The following is an 18,927-nucleotide window of genomic DNA, read 5'->3' on the forward strand; positions in this document are numbered from 1 at the left end:
AAAGAATCAGAAGATCACCTTCAACCAATGCATAGGCATCTCTGTGCCTTTTGGAATTACACTCATCCCTCACTATACAAGCACAATTGGTTCCCAAATTTCTGCTCGTCGGTGAAAACTCGTAAGAGTGACACTAAATTCCCATTAAAATATGTGTAGAAGTCTCCAATTTGTCCCAAGTGCTTGTAACTTGACATAAACCAGTTGAGTTTAGGTACTTTTCTGATGTATTTGAATAGTTTGGCACCAGAAATAGGATATAGTGTATGTATGTAGAGCAGGGATTTCCAACCTATGGGTCGGGACCCAAACATGGGTCCCTTTAGATTTGTTAAAGGTCACCAGCTGGGCAGTTCCCAGCTGCATGTGGCTGTTAAAGAAGCCATTTGCAGTTTCTTAACACTGCTGCCTCATACAGATATCTATCAACAGAGATAGCTGCTGGAGATGGCACCTATTTCTGTCAATAGGGATAGCAGTTACTTCATGCTTAGGTGCTGAAATCTTAACATTTGAGTTAATTGGTTTTAACGACTGTTACCTGCTGGGAGCAGGAGGCCAGTGAAGAGGCTGCAGGGGGAATAGGAGGACTGTCTAAGGCTGGGGCGGTTTAGGGATGCAGTGGGTGGGTCTAAGATTGGGGGAAGTTGCAGGGTGTAAGGCTGGGAGCGGATGGAGGTAACGGAGGCAATGCTTGAAACGACAAACTCTATGTCCCCTATGCAGTACATGCCCCATTTCATGTCTCACTTTCAATATTCATTCCCCTCTCCTGGTTGGAGATCTGTATCCTCTGTCCAATCCAGGACCCCCCATTTCAGACCTCTCTCCACAGTTCAGTCCCCTCCCCTGGTTGAGGCTATGCATCCCCCAGCCATTCTGTGCTCCCTTTTTCATGCCTCTTCTCTCCAAATATTTAGCCCCCTCCCCTCCGCTAGGGCCCCAGAACTAGGGGAGGGAGATGCCTGCATTCACTCCACAATGTTCTCTTTATTTTCTTTCAAGTATCAGAGGGGTAGCCGTGTTAGTCTGGATCTGTAACAGCAAGGAAGGGTCCTGTGGCACCTTATAGACTAACAGAAAAGTTTTGAGCATGAATTTTCGTGAGCAAAGACTCACTTCATCAGATGCTCATTTTCTCTCAGGAGCCCCTACCATACCTAAGATAATGTCTGTTGCTTATATGGACTGGCAAAATTTGGCTACAGTATTTCATATGTATTTCATATTCCTTTTGCTAAAAAGGAAACAGCTGAGTATTTTCTGGCATAATATACCTAATCCACCTCTGCTGTTGTCATCTTAATTGCTGTTGCTGTTTTACTAAGTCTTCTACAGAGGTCTTTGTATGACTAGTGAACAGTTTATGCTTCATAAGCAAACATAAAGAAAGCTGATGCTAATTGGAGAGGGAATAATGCAGTTATGATTCCTCAATGTTTAAGTTATAGTTAGTTAAAAGGGCACATTTTAGTTAGCATTTATTTGATTGATAAAGTCTTACCCCAGAAATAAATAGGTTAGAAGGAGAAAAGATTTTTTTGAAGCTTTTGTTATAATACTAATACAGGTTGAACCTTGCTAGTGCAGCAACCTCAGACCTGATCGGTGCCGATCGAGAGAATTTGCCAAATCATGGGAGATCAATATTATCTAGCACTATTACCAACTTTTCCCTGCTTATTGGGCGCTTAGAAGACACTTAAGGGTAAATTACAGCTAAACTACAGCACAGAACACTGAGAGCCAGGACTGGTGGCTGTAAACAAATTTTATGGGACCACAGGAGACTTGGACACACTTATGATAAGTGGATACCTGGCTAACTAAAATCATGCCAGACTATGGATGTTGCTGGACAAGAGAGTGCTGGATTAGAGAGGTTAAACCTTTGTAGCAGTTCTGATTTTGTTTGATTTCTTTCTGTGTCTGTGGTTTTAAAGTATTAACAGAGGCAACAGCCAGTCTTCTTACATGGGGTATGTGTGGGAAATTCCCCTTTATAGCTGTAATCTTCCAGATTAATAGGACTCTTCATAGCCCAGCAGTGATGTCTCTTAATCTATCATGAGGGGTTAGAGTTGAGAAAATACTCCCTCCCCCTTGGCCACATCTACACTAGTGAGTATTTCTGAACAATCAGGGGCTCTTTCGAAAGATCCTGTAATGTCTACACACAAAACATGTTCATTTGAAAGTAAATTGAAAGAACGTGATACTTCTTTTGGAAGTGCTCTTTGTGTCCCAGATCAGGAAGAGCTCCTTCTTTCAAAAGAAAACGTGTAGAGGCTCTGCAGGCCCTTCTTTTGAAAGAGGAGTCCTCCATGGCATGAGCCAGCTGGTGCATGGAGACGCTCTGGCCATTGCTAGAGGACCTCTATGCTCCCTGCATCTGGCTGCTTTACAGCTGCAGGCATCCTCAGAGACCCCCATGGCAGGAAGCTGAGAGCATGATAGTAGCAAGTTGACAAGCCTCACAGCCCCACATCCTCACACACCCATCCCTGCAGCGCAGATCCTGCTCATGGCAGCCAAACAACTGCCCCATGACACCCAGGAGCCCCTCGGGAGGCAGCCAAGGGGTTGCAGGAGCCTACCTGGGGCACCAAGAAAAGGGCCCCTTCATGGACCAAGACGGTTTTCCGGGATCATCTTGGACTATGCGGGGATGAGGAGGTCCTCCGTGAAACATGTGGCAAGTGGCAGACTGCCCCCACCTTTGCTCAGCTGGCTGCCAGTTTGCCCAGCTGGCCACCCAGGGACACCCTGATTGGTGGGAGGAGCAAGTGTGTTCAAAGATGAAGGAGCTGAGGCAGAGCTATGCCTGGGACACAGCTGGGCATTCAGGGGCAGCATCTGCAAGATGCCCCTTCTACCAGGAGTGATGCAGCTTCCTTGGACCTCGGGACACCTCTCTCCCATGCACTGTCCTTGACACTGTGGCAGACAAGCTGTACCCTAAGGCAGAGGTGCAGCCAGCAGCCTTCAGCTGGACCATTCTGTTGGACACAGAGCTGTAGCTGCCCTTGGAGGACTTGAGCAACAGGGACCTTGTCATCCCCATGTCCTCACAGTCATCCAGTCAGGTGACATCCAGCAGGGCGTTGCTGGACCTTGGGGAGGGACCCTCCAGTAAGTACCTGGTGGGGCACACACCCTGGGGAATGGTGAGGTGGTGGCCACCTCTGCCACAGCTGGAAGTGGGCCGGGCATACTCTAGAAGGCTGCACCTCCTGGCTTGCAGAAGTGGCCACAGGCAACACTCACCGCCCACACTTGTGGACAGAAACACAGCCTGCGCATGTGGGGAGAACTGGGGCGAGGTGGCGGAGGCACTGTGCACCCTTGCTTGTGCTGTTGCTGACTGGCTGGCCCAGCCTCCCACCCCACCCAGCTACTCCTCCGTTTCCCCACCCCGCCGAGCCTGAGCCTGCTGCAACCCTCTTAAGGCTCCTACCTCCCTGTGGTCCCAGCCCCAACATGGACCCCAGACCTAGGGCGGTAGGAGCTGCCACAACTCACATTCCTCCACCCTGTGGGAGAACTAAGCTTCTCAACCCCCTGTCCCAAGCCCCGCAAGTTCAGATCCCCCATCCCAAGTCCCCCCAATGTATATAGTTACTCACCTGGTCCCAGCTGTACATTGTAACCTGCACAGTGTGTATTTTTCACACAGTTCATGTATTTTGTTAAACAGTTTACTTTTCCACCACCCTGTGTCCCTTTTTCTTGGTGGGGAGGGGTGAGGGATCTGGGGGAGGTTCACTGGGCCCTGTGGGTGATGCTGTCACAGAGCGCCTCTCTGATTCGTACCCCATCGCTGTGGGCCTGGCGACTTGGGGCAGTGGCAGGCTTTTCATAGCCAAGGTCAGCCTCAACTGCCCAATCCTGGATGAAGGCCTTGCCCTTGCTCTCCAGCATATAGTGGAGGGCACAGCATGTTCCCATCACCTGGGGCACATTATGCAGGCCAACCTCCAGGCACATGAGGAGGCACCTGATATAGCCCATCACGTGCCCGAATGTGCATTCCACCATGTTGCAGGCAGCTGTCAGACAGCTCCTGGATGGGGGCCATGTGAGGCTGCAAGAGCCAGGGCTGCAGGGTTGACGCCACATCTGCTCCCGTTCACGGGGCATGGTGATGTCCCCATCTGGGAGCTCCCGCTGGGGGATGTAGGTCCCCTCTTGCATCCTGTGGCAGAGGCTAGAGTTCTGGAACACCCATGCATCGTGGGTCCGGCCTGCCCAGCCCACGCAGATGTCCATAAATCATCCATTATGGTCCATCAGGGCCTGCAGCACTACAGACTGGTAGCCCTTCCAATTTATGAACCAGCTTGTGCTTTGGTCTGGGGCATGGATGGAGATATGGATCTCATACAGGGTGTTGAAGCAGTTGGGGAATCCAACATGGCAAATCCTGTGGCAGCTGCGTCCAGGTCCCCAACACGGATGACCCCCCGGAGCAGCACAGTGTTGATGGCCTCGAGAACCTATATGGGGTGGAGAGTGCATGCTGTGGCAGGGCCAGGGTGAAGGAAGCCTAAACAAGCAGAAGGGCCAGCAGGGCAATCAGAGCCAGCTGGGTGGGAGACAGCTCAGCCTAATTACAGCCAGCTGGTCCGAATGACTGGGCCAATGAGAGTCCTTTAAAACCGTCCACAGTGGGAAGGGCAGGGGGAGAGAGAGAGAGTGAGAGAAGAGTGGAGAGAGAACAGGTTTGAGAGGAGCAGAGGAGAATAACAGGAACACCGGAGATCTCAGAGAGAGAGTGAGAGCTTCTACGAGATCAAGAGAGAAGGCTTGCGACTGCTACGGCATGGAGAAGGTACCGGGGGAATCGTCTGGGGAAGTGGCCCAGGGAGGAGAGTTGCTGTGCCAAGGACCAAGGGAGTCAGCTCCTCCCACTGGCAGCTGCACAGGGTCCCTGGGCCAGAACCTGGTACGAGTGGGTGGGGGCTGGGTTCCCTCCAGACCACTCCTCACCCCAGTGAGGCAACAGGCCCTTAAGGGGTCCTAGTGGACTGGTCAGAGGACAGGCCCAGGAATTGGACTGACTTTGTTACAATGCTGTCATGGGTGTGTGACAGGGTGTGCCTGGCTCCCTCCTCCTCTGTCCACTCCAGGGCCCCTTCTCCCCTGCTCTAGGTCCCCCTTGCCTGGGACCCCATCCCCTGTCACCGTGGTGGTGGGTGTATGACCCAAGCATCTCTTACCTCCATGAGGATAGCCCCAACAATCACCTTGGCCACCCTGAACTGGTGTCCCATGCACCGGTAGCTGTCCAGGGTAGTCAGCTTCCACAGCACAATGGTGACCTGCTTCTGGAGGGGGAGAGTGGGCTGCATGCAGGTGTCCTGGTGTCGGAGGGCACGGGCAAGCCAGTTGCAGAGCTGCACTTGGTCATCCTGAAGTTCTGCAGCCAATGGGTGTCATCTCATTCACCCATGACAAGTTGGTCCCACCACTCGGAGCTGCTGGGATGGCTCCATTGGCACCAGAGCACACTGGGAGGGTGTGGCCGGGGCCCTGGGGAGAAGGGCTACACAACCCTAATGGAGCTGGGGTCACCCGCCAGAGGAGGTGGAGGGCAGCTATGACCACTGTGGCCAGGAGGCCAACCATAGTGTCAGGGAAGTCCGTGTCAGGGAGCTGCTGGAGATCCATTGGCCTCTGCAAGGGGCTTCTGCTCTGATCAGCTCAGCAGGCCTGAGCTGCATGAGCAGGGAGAGGGTGTTTGGGAGGGACCTTTTAAGGGGGCAGCTAGTTGTGGCGCCTGGAAGGTCTTGGCAACCATGCAACCCCATCTGTGGCATTTTCTTCCCCATTCTTTTGAAAGAGTGGCTGGGGCCACGTGGCTGAAGTCTTTGAAAAGAGTGGAATGATCTTTCAAAAGAGTGAATTGATCTTTTGATCAGCTTTTTGTCTGTTGATGCAATCTTTAAATAAAGTGAAAAAGGATTCTTTCAAAGATGGGGCTTACTTTCAAAAGAGCAGCGTCTACACTGGTTTTCTTCTTTTGAAATAAGATTACGCAAATGAGGTGCCAAATATGCACCTCATTTGCATTTTCGATTTCCTTCATTTGCATACCTCTTTCGAAAGAGGAATGCAAGTGTAGATGCACCCTAACCGTTTATTTGGACATAAGCTTTCGTGGCTTAGATGCATGAACTGGGAACTTCAGGTTGATAGGGGTATATATGCATACAAAGATAGGTGTTTTTATATTACTGTGCAGAAGACCAATTTTAATGAGGCTAATTCAGTCAAGGTGGATATTGCCAACTACCAACATTTTCATAGTATAGATAGCTATAGATAGTGTATTTTGACAGTTACATGCCAAAACTTGTTTGCTTTGAATGTTAAGATTTTTCCTTTGTGCTCCTCCTTTCACAGATAACAGTATCTTTGAAGAACATCAGCCTGGAGCCTTGCTTACTATAATCATTGAAGGGCTGGAGGTACCATTCCCCCATGCCTCCCCCTCTTTCCAGCTTAGACTCACTTTTGTTATTAGATTGTGTGGTATGAGAAGATTTCTTTTTTCTTTTTTTGTAAGAATCAGAATGGGGAAAAGAACATTATTTGCATGGTGAGAATCACAGAGATGACAGTTCTTTTTTTCCTGAGGCATTCAGTGTGTAATTGCTGAAGACATTCTAAGCCATTCTAAAGAAATGTACTGTCTGCCACTTGGTGTGCTCTTCCTAGAGAACCATCTGTTACACCTCAAATGTCTAAAGGTCTGCCATCATTTATTGCACCAAACAAATCAAATTCTTTGTCTGACATGCAGTAACTTGTGAATGTTGCCCAGAAGGTAGTTTACCATGCAAAGCACATGATCTTCTGTCTGTTGTTGCCATATAATCAACGTTTTCTCATGACTCAAGAAATCAGATGTACTGAGTACATTTTAATTTTCTTGATAACATATATGAATATTAAAAAGATCCTAAGTATTAGGGGGTAGACGTGTTAGTCTGGATCTGCAAAAGCAACGAGGGGTCCTGTGGCACCTTATAGACTAACCGAAATGTATGAGCATAAGCTTTCGTGGGCAAAGATCTGCATCTGACGAAGTGGGTCTTTGCCCATGAAAGCTTATGCTCATACATTTCGGTTAGTCTATAAGGTGCCACAGGACCCCTCGTTGCTTAAAAAGATCCTAAGTGATTTTTCTCTTCACTCCATTGTTGTATAATAAGCTTTTTCTTTTAGTATACCAAATCTTTCCTTGTAATAATCTGTAGGTCATGTGCATAAAGGCAATTCTAAAGTAAAATGGCCTTATTTTAACTTGATTTATTGTTCCTTTAATTAGGTCATTTGTAGCAGAAGCACGTAACCTGTGTCATGTTGCAGCAATATTTCCAGTTACACTGGTGGTTACTAAAAAGTTTCATCTGATAAGCATGTAGCCTTTAGAACACATGGATATAAGACTCAGTCCTGCAGCATATGAAGTTACTTGGACCTTTGGGTGAGTAAAGGAGCAGGCCTATAATGGTAAATTTTATTATTTTAAAACCCAGTATTCCCTCTTCCCTGCTGTAGATTCAAAATGCATCCTCAACCCTTCATTCATCTGAGGTGATGCACTTTTCCCCCTTAAAACGTTGACCTATGAGAACATAAGTACTTTTTTTGAGATGTGGAGAAATGTTCTATTGTAAAATTTCTAAGATACTCAGAAATCTTATGCCTAAAGAGGGAGTAATCTTCCCTTCTTTTTTTTTTTTTTCATTGAACAGTAGGGAACTAGTTAAGACCCTGAAGCCCAGGTGTAACTTTACACACATGTAGTCCCTTGGACTTCAAAAGACTACTCACATGCATGTTTAGGACTTTGCAGGATCAAGGTCCAACTAAATTCAGACTTCCCTCTTGTTCACTGCAGTATACTGTACCCACAGTGTCTATTAGGATGCTCTACTAAAACCTGATTGACCCAATGGAAATCAGACCACAATACAGAATTTACTATCTTGTGAAATAGCTGCTGAAAATACCCAAAACTAAGGAGTTATTAATGAAAACACTTGTAAGGTAGCTGAAGTGAAGAGCACTCAATGAAAAATGCTCAATAAAAATCTGAATTTTTTGTGCATAGTGCATTCACCTCAGTGAAAGTACCCTAGAAATTCCTTAGAATAGATAGGACCTAAGTAGCTTCCCCATCCTACCTCTTATTTGTTTTTATTTCATTATAAAGTAAATTATTGTTCTCTCATTTCCACATCTTATTTACTAGGCACTTTTGGTACTGTACATACAATAAGTATGCCAGGATTCCAGTAACTTGACTGAATTGTTTACAGAAGAACACACAATATGTAAATACTCAACTGTACTTTGTCCTCTGGAGTGCTGCATGTACTTACAGTACTGTTCATAGTAAATGTTGTGGTAACTTTGTAGTACTTACAGCATATTTGTTAAAGCCTGCTAGCTATTTCTGCACAGCTATAATTTTAAATCCTTCTTGAGAATATGGTTGATAGTAATTACGGTTGTGGATGATGTAGCTGCGAGAATCTATCCATTTTAGATACCTTTAAATTGTTAAAAATTAGTTCAAAAGGGGGCTAGTGGCAGGGAAGCTATTTGGAAAAGAGAAAGGTTGAGCAGATGCCAGTAACAAATCCTGCCGAGACCTGTATGTCCTCCTGATAGTACTGCCTGTACCAACTTGAGACTGACTGGCATGAATTTGAACTCTCTGTACCACTCGATATATTATGTTTCACATGGACCAATTACAATAATTACCAGCTCTGTGACTGGGGCTTTTTTGCTGAGTCTTCACCTCCTACCTCAGCTAGATGGAAGTACAGACAATCTTACAAACTGTGTGTTTTGTTTTTTTTTTAAATAAAATAAATGCAAAATAAAATACTTATTTAAGGAGGGCTTGAAGGGAAATTAAATGCTAGCCAATAGTGATGGCATTCATAATACAAACTTTAGATTACTTGAAAGTCCTTCAGACCCCAATCCTGCAATCAGTTCAGTCTGGACAGACCCTTTGGCTGGGTGGGAGCCTGGGGGGCGGGGGGGGGAAGGAAATACAAGATCGCCACTTGAAAATTATAGTAGGGAGCACTTTATAAATGTCTATAGATTGGTGGGACTTCTACCTTATATTTCAGTATCTCTCTTTTAAGATAGTGGAACTAAATCAGAAAAAGATCCATATAAAAAGGAGTGGTATATTGTTACTTTTCAGTTGTCTGGTACTTTTTCTTATCAGAACCTTAACTCTCAAAAGGATGGCATTTTTTAATAACTCTGCAAAAGATTGTTTTACAGAGAAAATGTTTTAAGTTACTTAGTAGAAAAACAAATTAGGGATGAGGGACTCCAGTCATCTTTTAAGAACAATTTATCTTCCATTGATGATTGGGCCTGCCCTGTAGCCACCTGCCAAGTCATCATCCTACTAGGAACAAAGTCGCCATCAGCATATTTCTTGTGCTTGCAATCATCTGTGTTGAGCAGCTGTGGTATGTCTGGACCTTCTACTGGCTAACTATAATAGTTGTTAAAGAAAATGTTGATACTATTTTAATTTGCACTATTACTAGTTCTTGTCGTTGTTAGTGTTGAAACTTCTTGATGTCATGTTATTCATTCAGTAGCAATGATAGCATTCCCTGCCTGTACCAAGGAGGCAGCCGGAACTGTTGGCATAAATCTGTCATAAGCTTACATGACCTGACATGTGATTCAGATGAACTATTACAACGATCAGTTATACTGCTGTAACATTGCCTACTTGGCCAGTGACCTGTGTACCTAATTTAGCAGAATACATTGTCATCTAGGTAATCATTTGTGTTTGCCCAAAAAATACCTGAAGGATTTTCATTCAGAAAGATGGTGAAATAAAAGCAAATGGGTGAAATTTAGAGGTGGGTAAGGTAGTGTAAATTACAAGTAGTTAAGTGGGCATCTAAATTGTAGTGTCATTTTGCATACTGAACAGCCAGAAGAAAGTATAAACTAAGAATGTTGGCACTTAAAGTTACTCTTATTTTTTCCAGTTAGTTGTTTTTCCTACCATATAACAAATTGGACTCTTTCCTCCCATTGACTCCAGGCCTTTCTACACAGGGAAGATTTACCTGTTATACTGGCATAGTTAAGCCTGTATGGTTAAACTGATATAGCTGTGTGAATTTTGGCATGCGTGCCTTTTCAGTTTAACTTAAAACTGCTTCCAAACCAAAAACAAAAAAATGCATTCTTATAGCTGAATAAGAGTGTTACAATGGGGAGTTATATTTGTATAACTGTACCGATTTAAATTCATATTTATACCGGTACAAGTTTGCTGTGTAGACATGCCCTCGTATTCTGTTATAGCCACTTACAGTGTGTCTAGACTAGGATGAGAAGTGGTCTTGGTGTAGGGTGCATTAGTGGCATTGTAAACAAAAATATGAATTCTTAGAGGGAAGATGGTTGGGAAATGGAGGGGAATAAACACTGAAGGCAATTCTAGCTGGTTCATATATATTATGCTTGGCAAATTTAAAAAAGTGTTAAGTTGACATTTGAATTTGGAGAGAGGCGCTGCTAAGAAAGGAATGGTTAGCTGTAGCACTTGAAGGGAGGGCCAGTTACTGCAACCTTTAGTTCACAATCATAAACTAGTTACACGTGGATAATTTTTCACCTCCTTGTTAAACGTTTAATGGTTCTACTGGACGAGATGCTTGGTTATGTGGTTCCCCTCCGAAGCTATGTTTATGATGCTCTTGCCTTCTCAGTTTTTTTTAAGAATTCACTTCAAAATGTACCATTTTCCTCAAAACTATTCCTTGGAGAGATCTCCCATGACAGGCTGTTATCTGTTGACTTTTCTTATGCAACAGGGGGATATTTTATCTTGTAAAGAAAAGGGGACCATAAACTGTTCCAGTTTTGAAGTGCAAACAGTTTTGGGCAAATAGGGAGTAACTTTTTGTTCCTTCTTCATAAATCATTATTTGTGAAACATACACCTCTGCCTATTGGGAAAACAAGCCATTCTTCATCTTTCTTGTCCAGGTATTTAGATGATGATTTGGAGCTAAGTGAAGTGAGGGGGATATAATATGTGGGGATAAATGAGTAAACTGTTAAGGTACCTTGCTGGTTTTCTACTGCAACTATCACTTTCATTGTCTTAAATCTTGTGCAATGCTGAACATTTCCCTATTATCTCCTTTCTGAAGACTGGTTAATTTTTAAATTGAATCAACATTCTCTTAACTCTTGCAGTTTGTATTACACAAAGTTGAGTGTTAGAACCACCACAAATCTCGCTTTCTTCTGCTCTAAATGTAAGGTGTGTTTCTCTGATCTTGCCTTAGCTAGCACACACAACAGTGTATTTTCTACTTATAAGATATTAGATTAAAATTAATAAAAAGAAAACACACTTTCCTTCTTGGGACTGGGAGAAAGATAAAGCACATGTGACTGATGCTAATTGTGTTCCTTAATGAATTTCTTGAAGTTGCTCAGATACTATAGTGATGGAGAGCTGTCTAAAGTGGAGAGTTTATTTCCAGCACCAGTATTTCACATTTTTGCTTTGTTTCTTATGTGTTTCAAGGGGCTTTATTTTCAAACTGCATTTGCAGTATTAAATCCAAATCAAAGCTCTCTAACAAGAGTCAAAACTTGCCACACATGATTAGGAATATACTTAGATAATTGTCCAGGTATCTCGTTTGTGCAGTCCCATTTGTGTGCATCACTCTTCACGGAACACAGAAGTCAGTGGGTTGGGGATTTTATGCTATAGATAAAACACAGGAGGAAGATGGCACAAACATACAGAGAGAGAAAAGAGAAGTAATATCAAGTAGTACTTGAAGATTTTCTTAAATTTTCTTTTTCCTTCCCCTTGTGAAGGTGCACGTTTCTATCAATTTTGACAGATATTTGCATTTATAAGGCACCTTTTAGACAAAGATAGCAAAGTGCTTTACCAATATTAGTTAACCTGTGATACGAGATTGTTAATTCTTAGTTTCATTTTCCTGATCAGAAAACTGAGGCATAGAAGAGTAACAGAGAGATAGCCATGCTAGTCTGTATACTATGAAAACAAAAAAGCAGTCCAGTAGCACTTTAAAGACTACTGTTCTGGTCTGGCTATGATCTGAAGAAGTGGATCTGTCCCACGAAAGCTCATCACCTAATAAATTATTTTGTTAGTCTTTAAAGTGCTACTGAGGCATAGATGTTAAGTGAGTTGCCCAAGATTATACAGTGAATCAGTGGCAAAGCCAATATTATGCTCTGGATTTGCTCTACTAGGATGTGCTGTTTAAGGAGATGGGCAGATTCTTGGTGGATAGAAGTTGATGTTGCTCTAGTGGAATCAATCAATGAAGAGGTCTATTTATACCAGCTGAAACTCTGGCCTACAGTACAGTATGTGGTTTCTGCTCTTGTAATCAAATCCTTTCATTTCCTAAAGATGCTGTTTGATAGAAATCACACCCATATTTCTGTGTTACTGCTGAACACTGCTTTCTTTTAGCTCCTTCAAAGTGGTGAATTTCTCCTTGGGGAGGTGTGACTTAATACCATAGCAAACAACTCTTTATCGCTGTGTAGGGAGATAATTACTCTAATGACCAAAGTGGTGTTACTGAAATTTCCAAGGCCTTTTGTGTGCATCTAAGTACCCTAAGCAGCCCAGAGGAGCCAGTTTTGAGTACTGGAGCAGAACAGATCTTGCTACTGCTGTCCTCCTCTTTAGCAGCTATGGAGAAAACCATCTGCTTCTGCTTTCAGTTGAAAGGGGCTTGTGTGGCAGGAGGGCATTTTGGAACACTCCATGCCTGTTCCTAGCTCCTGTATTTACAAGGGAATGAAAGGAGAGGAACTGAGGGAATGAACCTCTTGGGTTGAAACATTCCAGGTTAGTTATAATTAAGAAAAGAAAGTCCTGCATACATACAATGGCATATAAAAATAGTCCTTCTGTGAGAAGTATATCTATAAAGTTTTTCTTAGAAACAATTCTACACCTGATCATTGTTTGTTTTTAAAAAAAAATTATCAACTTAGTTATAAAATATCCTTTCTTCCTGCTCCTACTTAAGATGTGTAGAAGGTAGACACTAAATACATTTGCTGATCCTGAAATAATTTTCAGAGCCTGTGATAGATTGGAGGACTGGGCCAAAAGAAACCTGATGCGGTTCAGCAAGGAGATGTGTAGAGTTCTGCATCTGGGGCAGAAGAATCCCAAGCATTGTTACAGGCTAGGGACCGACTGGCTCAGCAGCAGTACGATGGAAAGGGACCTAGGGGTTATGGTGGATGAAAGGCCGGATATGAGTAAACAGTGTGCCCTTGTAGCCAAGAAAGCTAACGGCATACTAAGGTGCATTTGGAGGAGCATTTTGAGCAGATCTAGAGAACTAGTTATTCCCCTCTATTCGGCACTGGTGAGGCCACATCTTGAATATTGTGTCCAGTTTTGGGCCCCTCAGAATAAAAAGGATGTGGATTTGCTGGAGCAGGTTCAGCAGAAAACAAAAATAATGATTAAGGGTCTGGAGCACAGGACTTATGAGGAGAGGCTGAGGGATTTGGGCTTGTTTAGTTTACAGAAGAGAAGACTTACTGAAGGGGAGCTCTAAAGAGGAGGGTGAAAAATTGTTCTCAGTGGTGTCAGCAGAATAAGGAGTAATGGTCTGAAGTTGAAGAGGGAAAGGTGTAGGTTAGGTAGTAGGAAAAACTACTTCACAAGGAGGGTGCTGAAGCGTTGGAATGCGTTGCCTAGACAGGTGGTGAATTTGCCATTGCTTGAGGTTTTTAAATCCCGGCTGGACAAGGTCCTGGCTGGGATGACTTAGTGGGGGTTGATCCTGCCTGAAGAAGGGGGCTGGACTAGATGACCTCCTGAGGTCCCTTCCAGCCCTATGATTCTGTGAAATGTCATGTTGCATAGATTTGAGCTATTATGTCAGGTTAGCAGGAAAACATATTTTTATGTAAATATGTTACCTTCAAATATGTTAGCTATCTTCTGCCTGAGCACTTTTGGATATTTAAAATACAGCCAGTATCAAAAATATATATGAAGTCACATAAAATAATAAAGTTTTAAAGCTTATATTCTACCTGCAACCTAACGAATGTTATAGAATAGAACTGCTAGGAGAGGTCTAATAGAAGATTTATTTAAAAATAACTTTAAAATTAAATGGTTCTATAATACCTCTTTCTGAACAATTTCATACTGCTTCTTCAACTACATACCACTCTAAGAACAAGCTTATTCTACGATGCATGCTGCATAAACTTTACTCAGAATGGAGCATAGGTCTACAGCAGGGTAGATTTGGTGGCTATAGAATTGTAGAACACTTCTTTCTCAAGTGCTTGCCCTTATCTATTTGGGTGCATGTACACTAGCATTCCTCTTTTTCTGAAAGAGGTATACAAATGTTGGGAACTTAAAAATGCAAATGAGGTACATATTTGGCACCTCATTTGCATATTATTTTGAAAGAGCTTCTTTTGAAAGTAGGAAACCAGTGTAGATGCTGATCTTTCGAAGATGGGGTTTACTTTTGAAAGAATCCTTCTCTTTATTTAATGGGAAGAAGGATTCTTTCGAAGATGGGGTTTACTTTTGAAAGATCAGCATCTACACTGGTTTTCTTCTTTTGAAATAAGAATACACAGATAAGGTGCCAAATACACACCTCATTTGCATTTTCAATTTCCTTCACTTGCATACCTCTTTTGAAAGAGGAATGCAAGTGTAGACACACCTTGGCTGCGTCTACACTAGCCGGCTACTTCAAAGTAGCGGGCTCACTGTTGCACTTCAACATTGAAATCGATGGTAGGCTTCAAGATGTCAAAATCACTATTCCTATCCGAAGATGGGAGTAGTGCCCTACATCGAATTAGGGCAGGTGTAGACGATCTGCGTCCGGCTACTTTGAAATAGTGGGGTCCTCCATGGTGGCAATCAATTGAGAGGTTGAGACGTGGCCAGCTTCCAGACATCTATTGTGACCCTCTTCTCTATGGGGAGGGTGTGCTGCATCTGGGTGTCCTGAGTCCAGGGGTGAGCCACTGGCAGAGCTCTATGAAGGTCTGCGGGCGCATGCGGAAGTTCTGCAGCCACGTCGTCATTCCCCCTCCCCCATTACCAGCTGCTTCCACCACTTGGAGCTTGTGGGGTAGATCCAGAGGTGGTGGAGCACCCAGCAGTGGAGGAACAGAGGAGCCTGGTGGTCAGGGGTGTCCCTGTCTGCCCCTGGGGAGGGCTCTGCGGCCAGGAGCTGCTGGCTGGCCTCCCGTGCAGCAACTAGCAGGCACTTGCTCCCTGGGTGACAACTTGGAAGGCTTCCAGGTGCTGCTGAGGGTCCATGGCTGCTGTGCCTTTGGTCTGCGAGAGTGTGGCTAGTGCTCTGCAGGCTGAGTGTGTAGGGGAGAGGCTCTTGAAAGGAGCGGCTTGCTGTTGCCCCAGAAGGGCTAGTCCAGCCTGTGAGCCCGTCTGCAGGCTTTCCCAGCCCCTTATTTCGAAGGGGAACGCTTGTGTGTGTGTGGACACTCTGCTTTTCCTTCTGGGGCAGCCCCTTTTGACATTCCCCGTCGCTACTTTCACATTGAACAGCGATGGCACCAGCCCTGGAGGACGTGTGGACAATATGCGTTGAAGTAGCCTATTTTGATGTTGTTACTGGCTACGTCTACACTAGCCCCAGTCTTCGAAATGGCCACGCAAATGGCCATTTCGAAGTTTACTAATGAAGCGCTGAAATGCATAAACTTCGAAATGGCCATTTGCGTGGCCATTTTGAAGTTTGGGGCTAGTGTAGACACGGCCACTTTGAAATAGGCTACTTCGACGTAGTGTCCTAGTGTAGATGTAGCCTCTCTGAGTTAGGTGGGTGTATGCTGCATTCATGATTGTGGGAAGGTTTTATCCTAGCTGCTACCCATTGGGTGGGCTGTGGAGCCCCTTGAAGTGGGGCCACTGCAAAGACTTATTGATGACCCCACTGCCCCTCACTTCCTTCTTACCACTTGTGCAAGCTGTTGGAACTGTGGCTGAGTACTTGTTGCTATTCCATGTCTCCCTAGCTCTTTCTTGTGTAAATAGGACACCTGCCTAACTTGAATAGATATGAGCAACACATCTTGAAGAATAACCATCAGAAGAGCAAGTAACCACTTTTTCATCATCTCACCTATCTTTCCTAAGAATGCTTAAGACGCAAAACCTACTCTGTAAGTGCAGAGTACCAGTTTCCTCTTGTGCTTTGACATCTATCAGCCTGTGTAAATATTTGGAAAAGACTTCAGCCCTTCTTGTCACTGGTCAGGAGGAGTTCTTTAGGCTGGGAGTTGGGGGACATCTCTACATTACAGGCAGGTCCTTCAGGTGACTATGTTGCTAATTACTTGAGGTATGGACCTGAGGTGAGAATTGGAACCCTGCTGGTTTCTGCTCAAGGGCTGGGGGCTGCAGCTATGGCTTACTTCTGCTGGAGAGCTCTTTGAGGGGGGAGTCAAAGGCCAGTAGGCTAGGAGTTAGGGACAGAGAATTTAAATCTTTTATCAAACCTGAGGCCTGGAGGTAAAATGAGCTGCTATGTTTACAAGTATCAGAGAGGTAGCCGTGTTAGCCTGTATCTTCAAAAACAATAAGAAGTCCTGTGGCACCTTATAGACTGTTATATCTGTTAGTCTATAAGGTGCCATAGGACTTCCTATTGTTCATCTACGTTTAAACTCATTTCCAAAGCGCAACTCACCTTAGTGCGCCACCCCAGGGAGCCCCACTAGATGGCACTCTCTCAACGAGCAGCGAGCCGCGCTGTCCCAGCTCCCGGGCGCCGTCAGAGCCCCTGCTGGCCTGGCTGCGCTATTGCGGCCGCCTTTTCTGAAACCCGAGGGCGGCCATCGCTGCTCAAGGTCACGTGGCACAGCGGCAACCAATCAGGGCGAGGAAGGGGGGGGACCCAGACTCTTGTCCCTGTGGCCGCCATTAAAGAAAAAGGGGCTCGGAATTTAGACGGGAGGAGAATCCTCCTCCCGGCCGACCTGCGACATGGGGGCGACTTGCTGACGGGAGCCGGGCACTCAGGATGCCGCGGCCGGGCAGCCGCCGACAGAGGCACCGCTGAGAGGAGGCCCGTCGGCAGGGGCTTCGGAACACCGACTGCGGCCGCCGCGTCCCTCTGTCTCGGCGACGGCGGGGCTGGAGCGTGTGGCGTTGCCCCCTCAGCTGAGGAGAAGCCGGGGTGCGGCCCCCAGTGCGGGAGATCTGGGGGTTCGGCGCTGCCGTTGAGGCGGTTCGCTCCCCCCCGCCCTTGGGAGGGCCCTCCCCCGAAGAGACCCTGCGGTGCCTCCCCGCCCGGAGATCGCGGGGTTCAGCCCCCGTCACGAGAGACCTCTCCCACGGAAGCCTTGCTGGGTTCGCGCCGGCGGAGGGGACCCCTCCCCCTCGGCACGTTGGTGGGGGTCGGAGAGTCCCTCCTTCCGAGGAGATTCAGGGGGTTCAGCTCAACTTGGGGGTAGGCCCCTGCTGACGAGAGATTCTGTGGGACTCCCCAGCTCTCAGGAGGCTGGGGCTCAGCCCCAGAGTCTCCTCCGCCCCCAGCGAAGAATCTGCCCGCGCAACGGAGACGCCTCGGCTTCTTTCAACCTTCAGATAAGAGGATTTTTTTTGGGGGGGAGGGGGTTATCTGCGCACGAAGACGTACCTCGCTGGACTGCTGCTGAGCGGTTTTCGGGGTCCGCTAGAAGACCCCTCTACGGATTTGGGGTGTGCCCCAGGAAAATTTTTACCCCACCCGTGGGAAATCTTAAGACATTTGATTTCTGAAAGTTGAAGTTTTTGCCTGGCCTAATCTTTAATTTATTTGGAATATATCTTGAGGGGGAGAAGAATCTGACACCCCCACTTTCTCCTCTTCCCGACGGACTCTGTCGATTCTCATCTGCTCTTCCCTAGACATTCTACTATTTGCCCCTCTCATCTGGAGATTTAGAAAACAAGAGGAAGAGCAGGGAGGTTGCTGGATTAATTGCCCCTGTTGGATTATTTATTCCTCAACTCCCCTCGTTTGGCGATTGAGATAAGAGGAAGGGGTCGTGAACCCATTTTACCTCCTGCCCAATTGGATTAATTACCCCACTTCTCTTCCTTGTTGGATCAATTACCCTAGTCTTCTCCCTTGGTCTTCGACTGAGTAAACAAGAGAAGCGGGGAGGATTGTATCTCTTAATCTCCCATCGTTGGATTATTGACCCTTTCCTTCTTTTCTCCCCCTTCCTGGTTGTTGTCTTCCCCCCACCCCCCCGCTTTGGCAAAAGAGGAGGAAAGGGTCTGACCCTTACTCACCTTTCACTGCTCCCCTCCTGCGTATTTAACCTGCCACTATTCTGTGTGTGTGTGTGTGTGTGTGTGTGTGTATAAAAAATCCCTTATTTTAATAGTATTATTTGTGCGTGTGTGTAACCTTCCCCCTTTCCCTTCTGTGTCTCTCCCTCCCCTCTCAGTCTGTCTCTCTCTCTCTGTCTCTTTCTTTCTTGTCGGAGGCTGTGGGATAATGGCGTGTGGGTTGTGGCTGTGAGGATGAGTTCCTGCTTCGTGCCGAACGGGGCCAGCCTGGAGGATTGCCATTCCAACCTATTCTGTCTGGTAAGTGTCCACCAGCTGCAGACACACTATACACAGAGGGAAGGAGGTGTTTTTTTTTTTTTTGGCGGGGGAGGGGTGGAGGCATGGCGGGGGGTAGAAGGGGTAGTGGAAGCAAAGCAGCCATTTTTAGCATAGCTTCTCTTGGATGAGTCCTCAGAGTAGGCCCTGCCTGGAACCAGCTAGCTTTCCTATGTCCCTCTGTTGTTTTTTTTTTCTACCTACACCCCCCCCCCCCC

At 45.8% G+C, this 18,927-nt stretch overlaps 1 protein-coding gene across 2 annotated transcripts in view; it reads left to right on the forward strand.

The window, feature by feature from the left end:
- Positions 1-17,012: 17,012 nt before the first annotated feature.
- MED13 (mediator complex subunit 13) overlaps positions 17,013-18,927 on the forward strand; it is an 86,879-nt gene continuing 84,964 nt past the window's right edge. For both annotated transcript variants that reach the window (XM_075013444.1, XM_075013445.1), the window contains exon 1: positions 17,013-18,691. In XM_075013444.1, coding sequence (XP_074869545.1) covers positions 18,626-18,691 — 66 coding nt within the window. In that variant the 5' untranslated portion in view covers positions 17,013-18,625. The remainder of the gene's footprint in view (positions 18,692-18,927) is intronic.

Source organism: Carettochelys insculpta, chromosome 19 (genome assembly GCF_033958435.1).
Source record: "Carettochelys insculpta isolate YL-2023 chromosome 19, ASM3395843v1, whole genome shotgun sequence".
Taxonomy (NCBI): Eukaryota; Metazoa; Chordata; order Testudines; family Carettochelyidae; genus Carettochelys; species Carettochelys insculpta.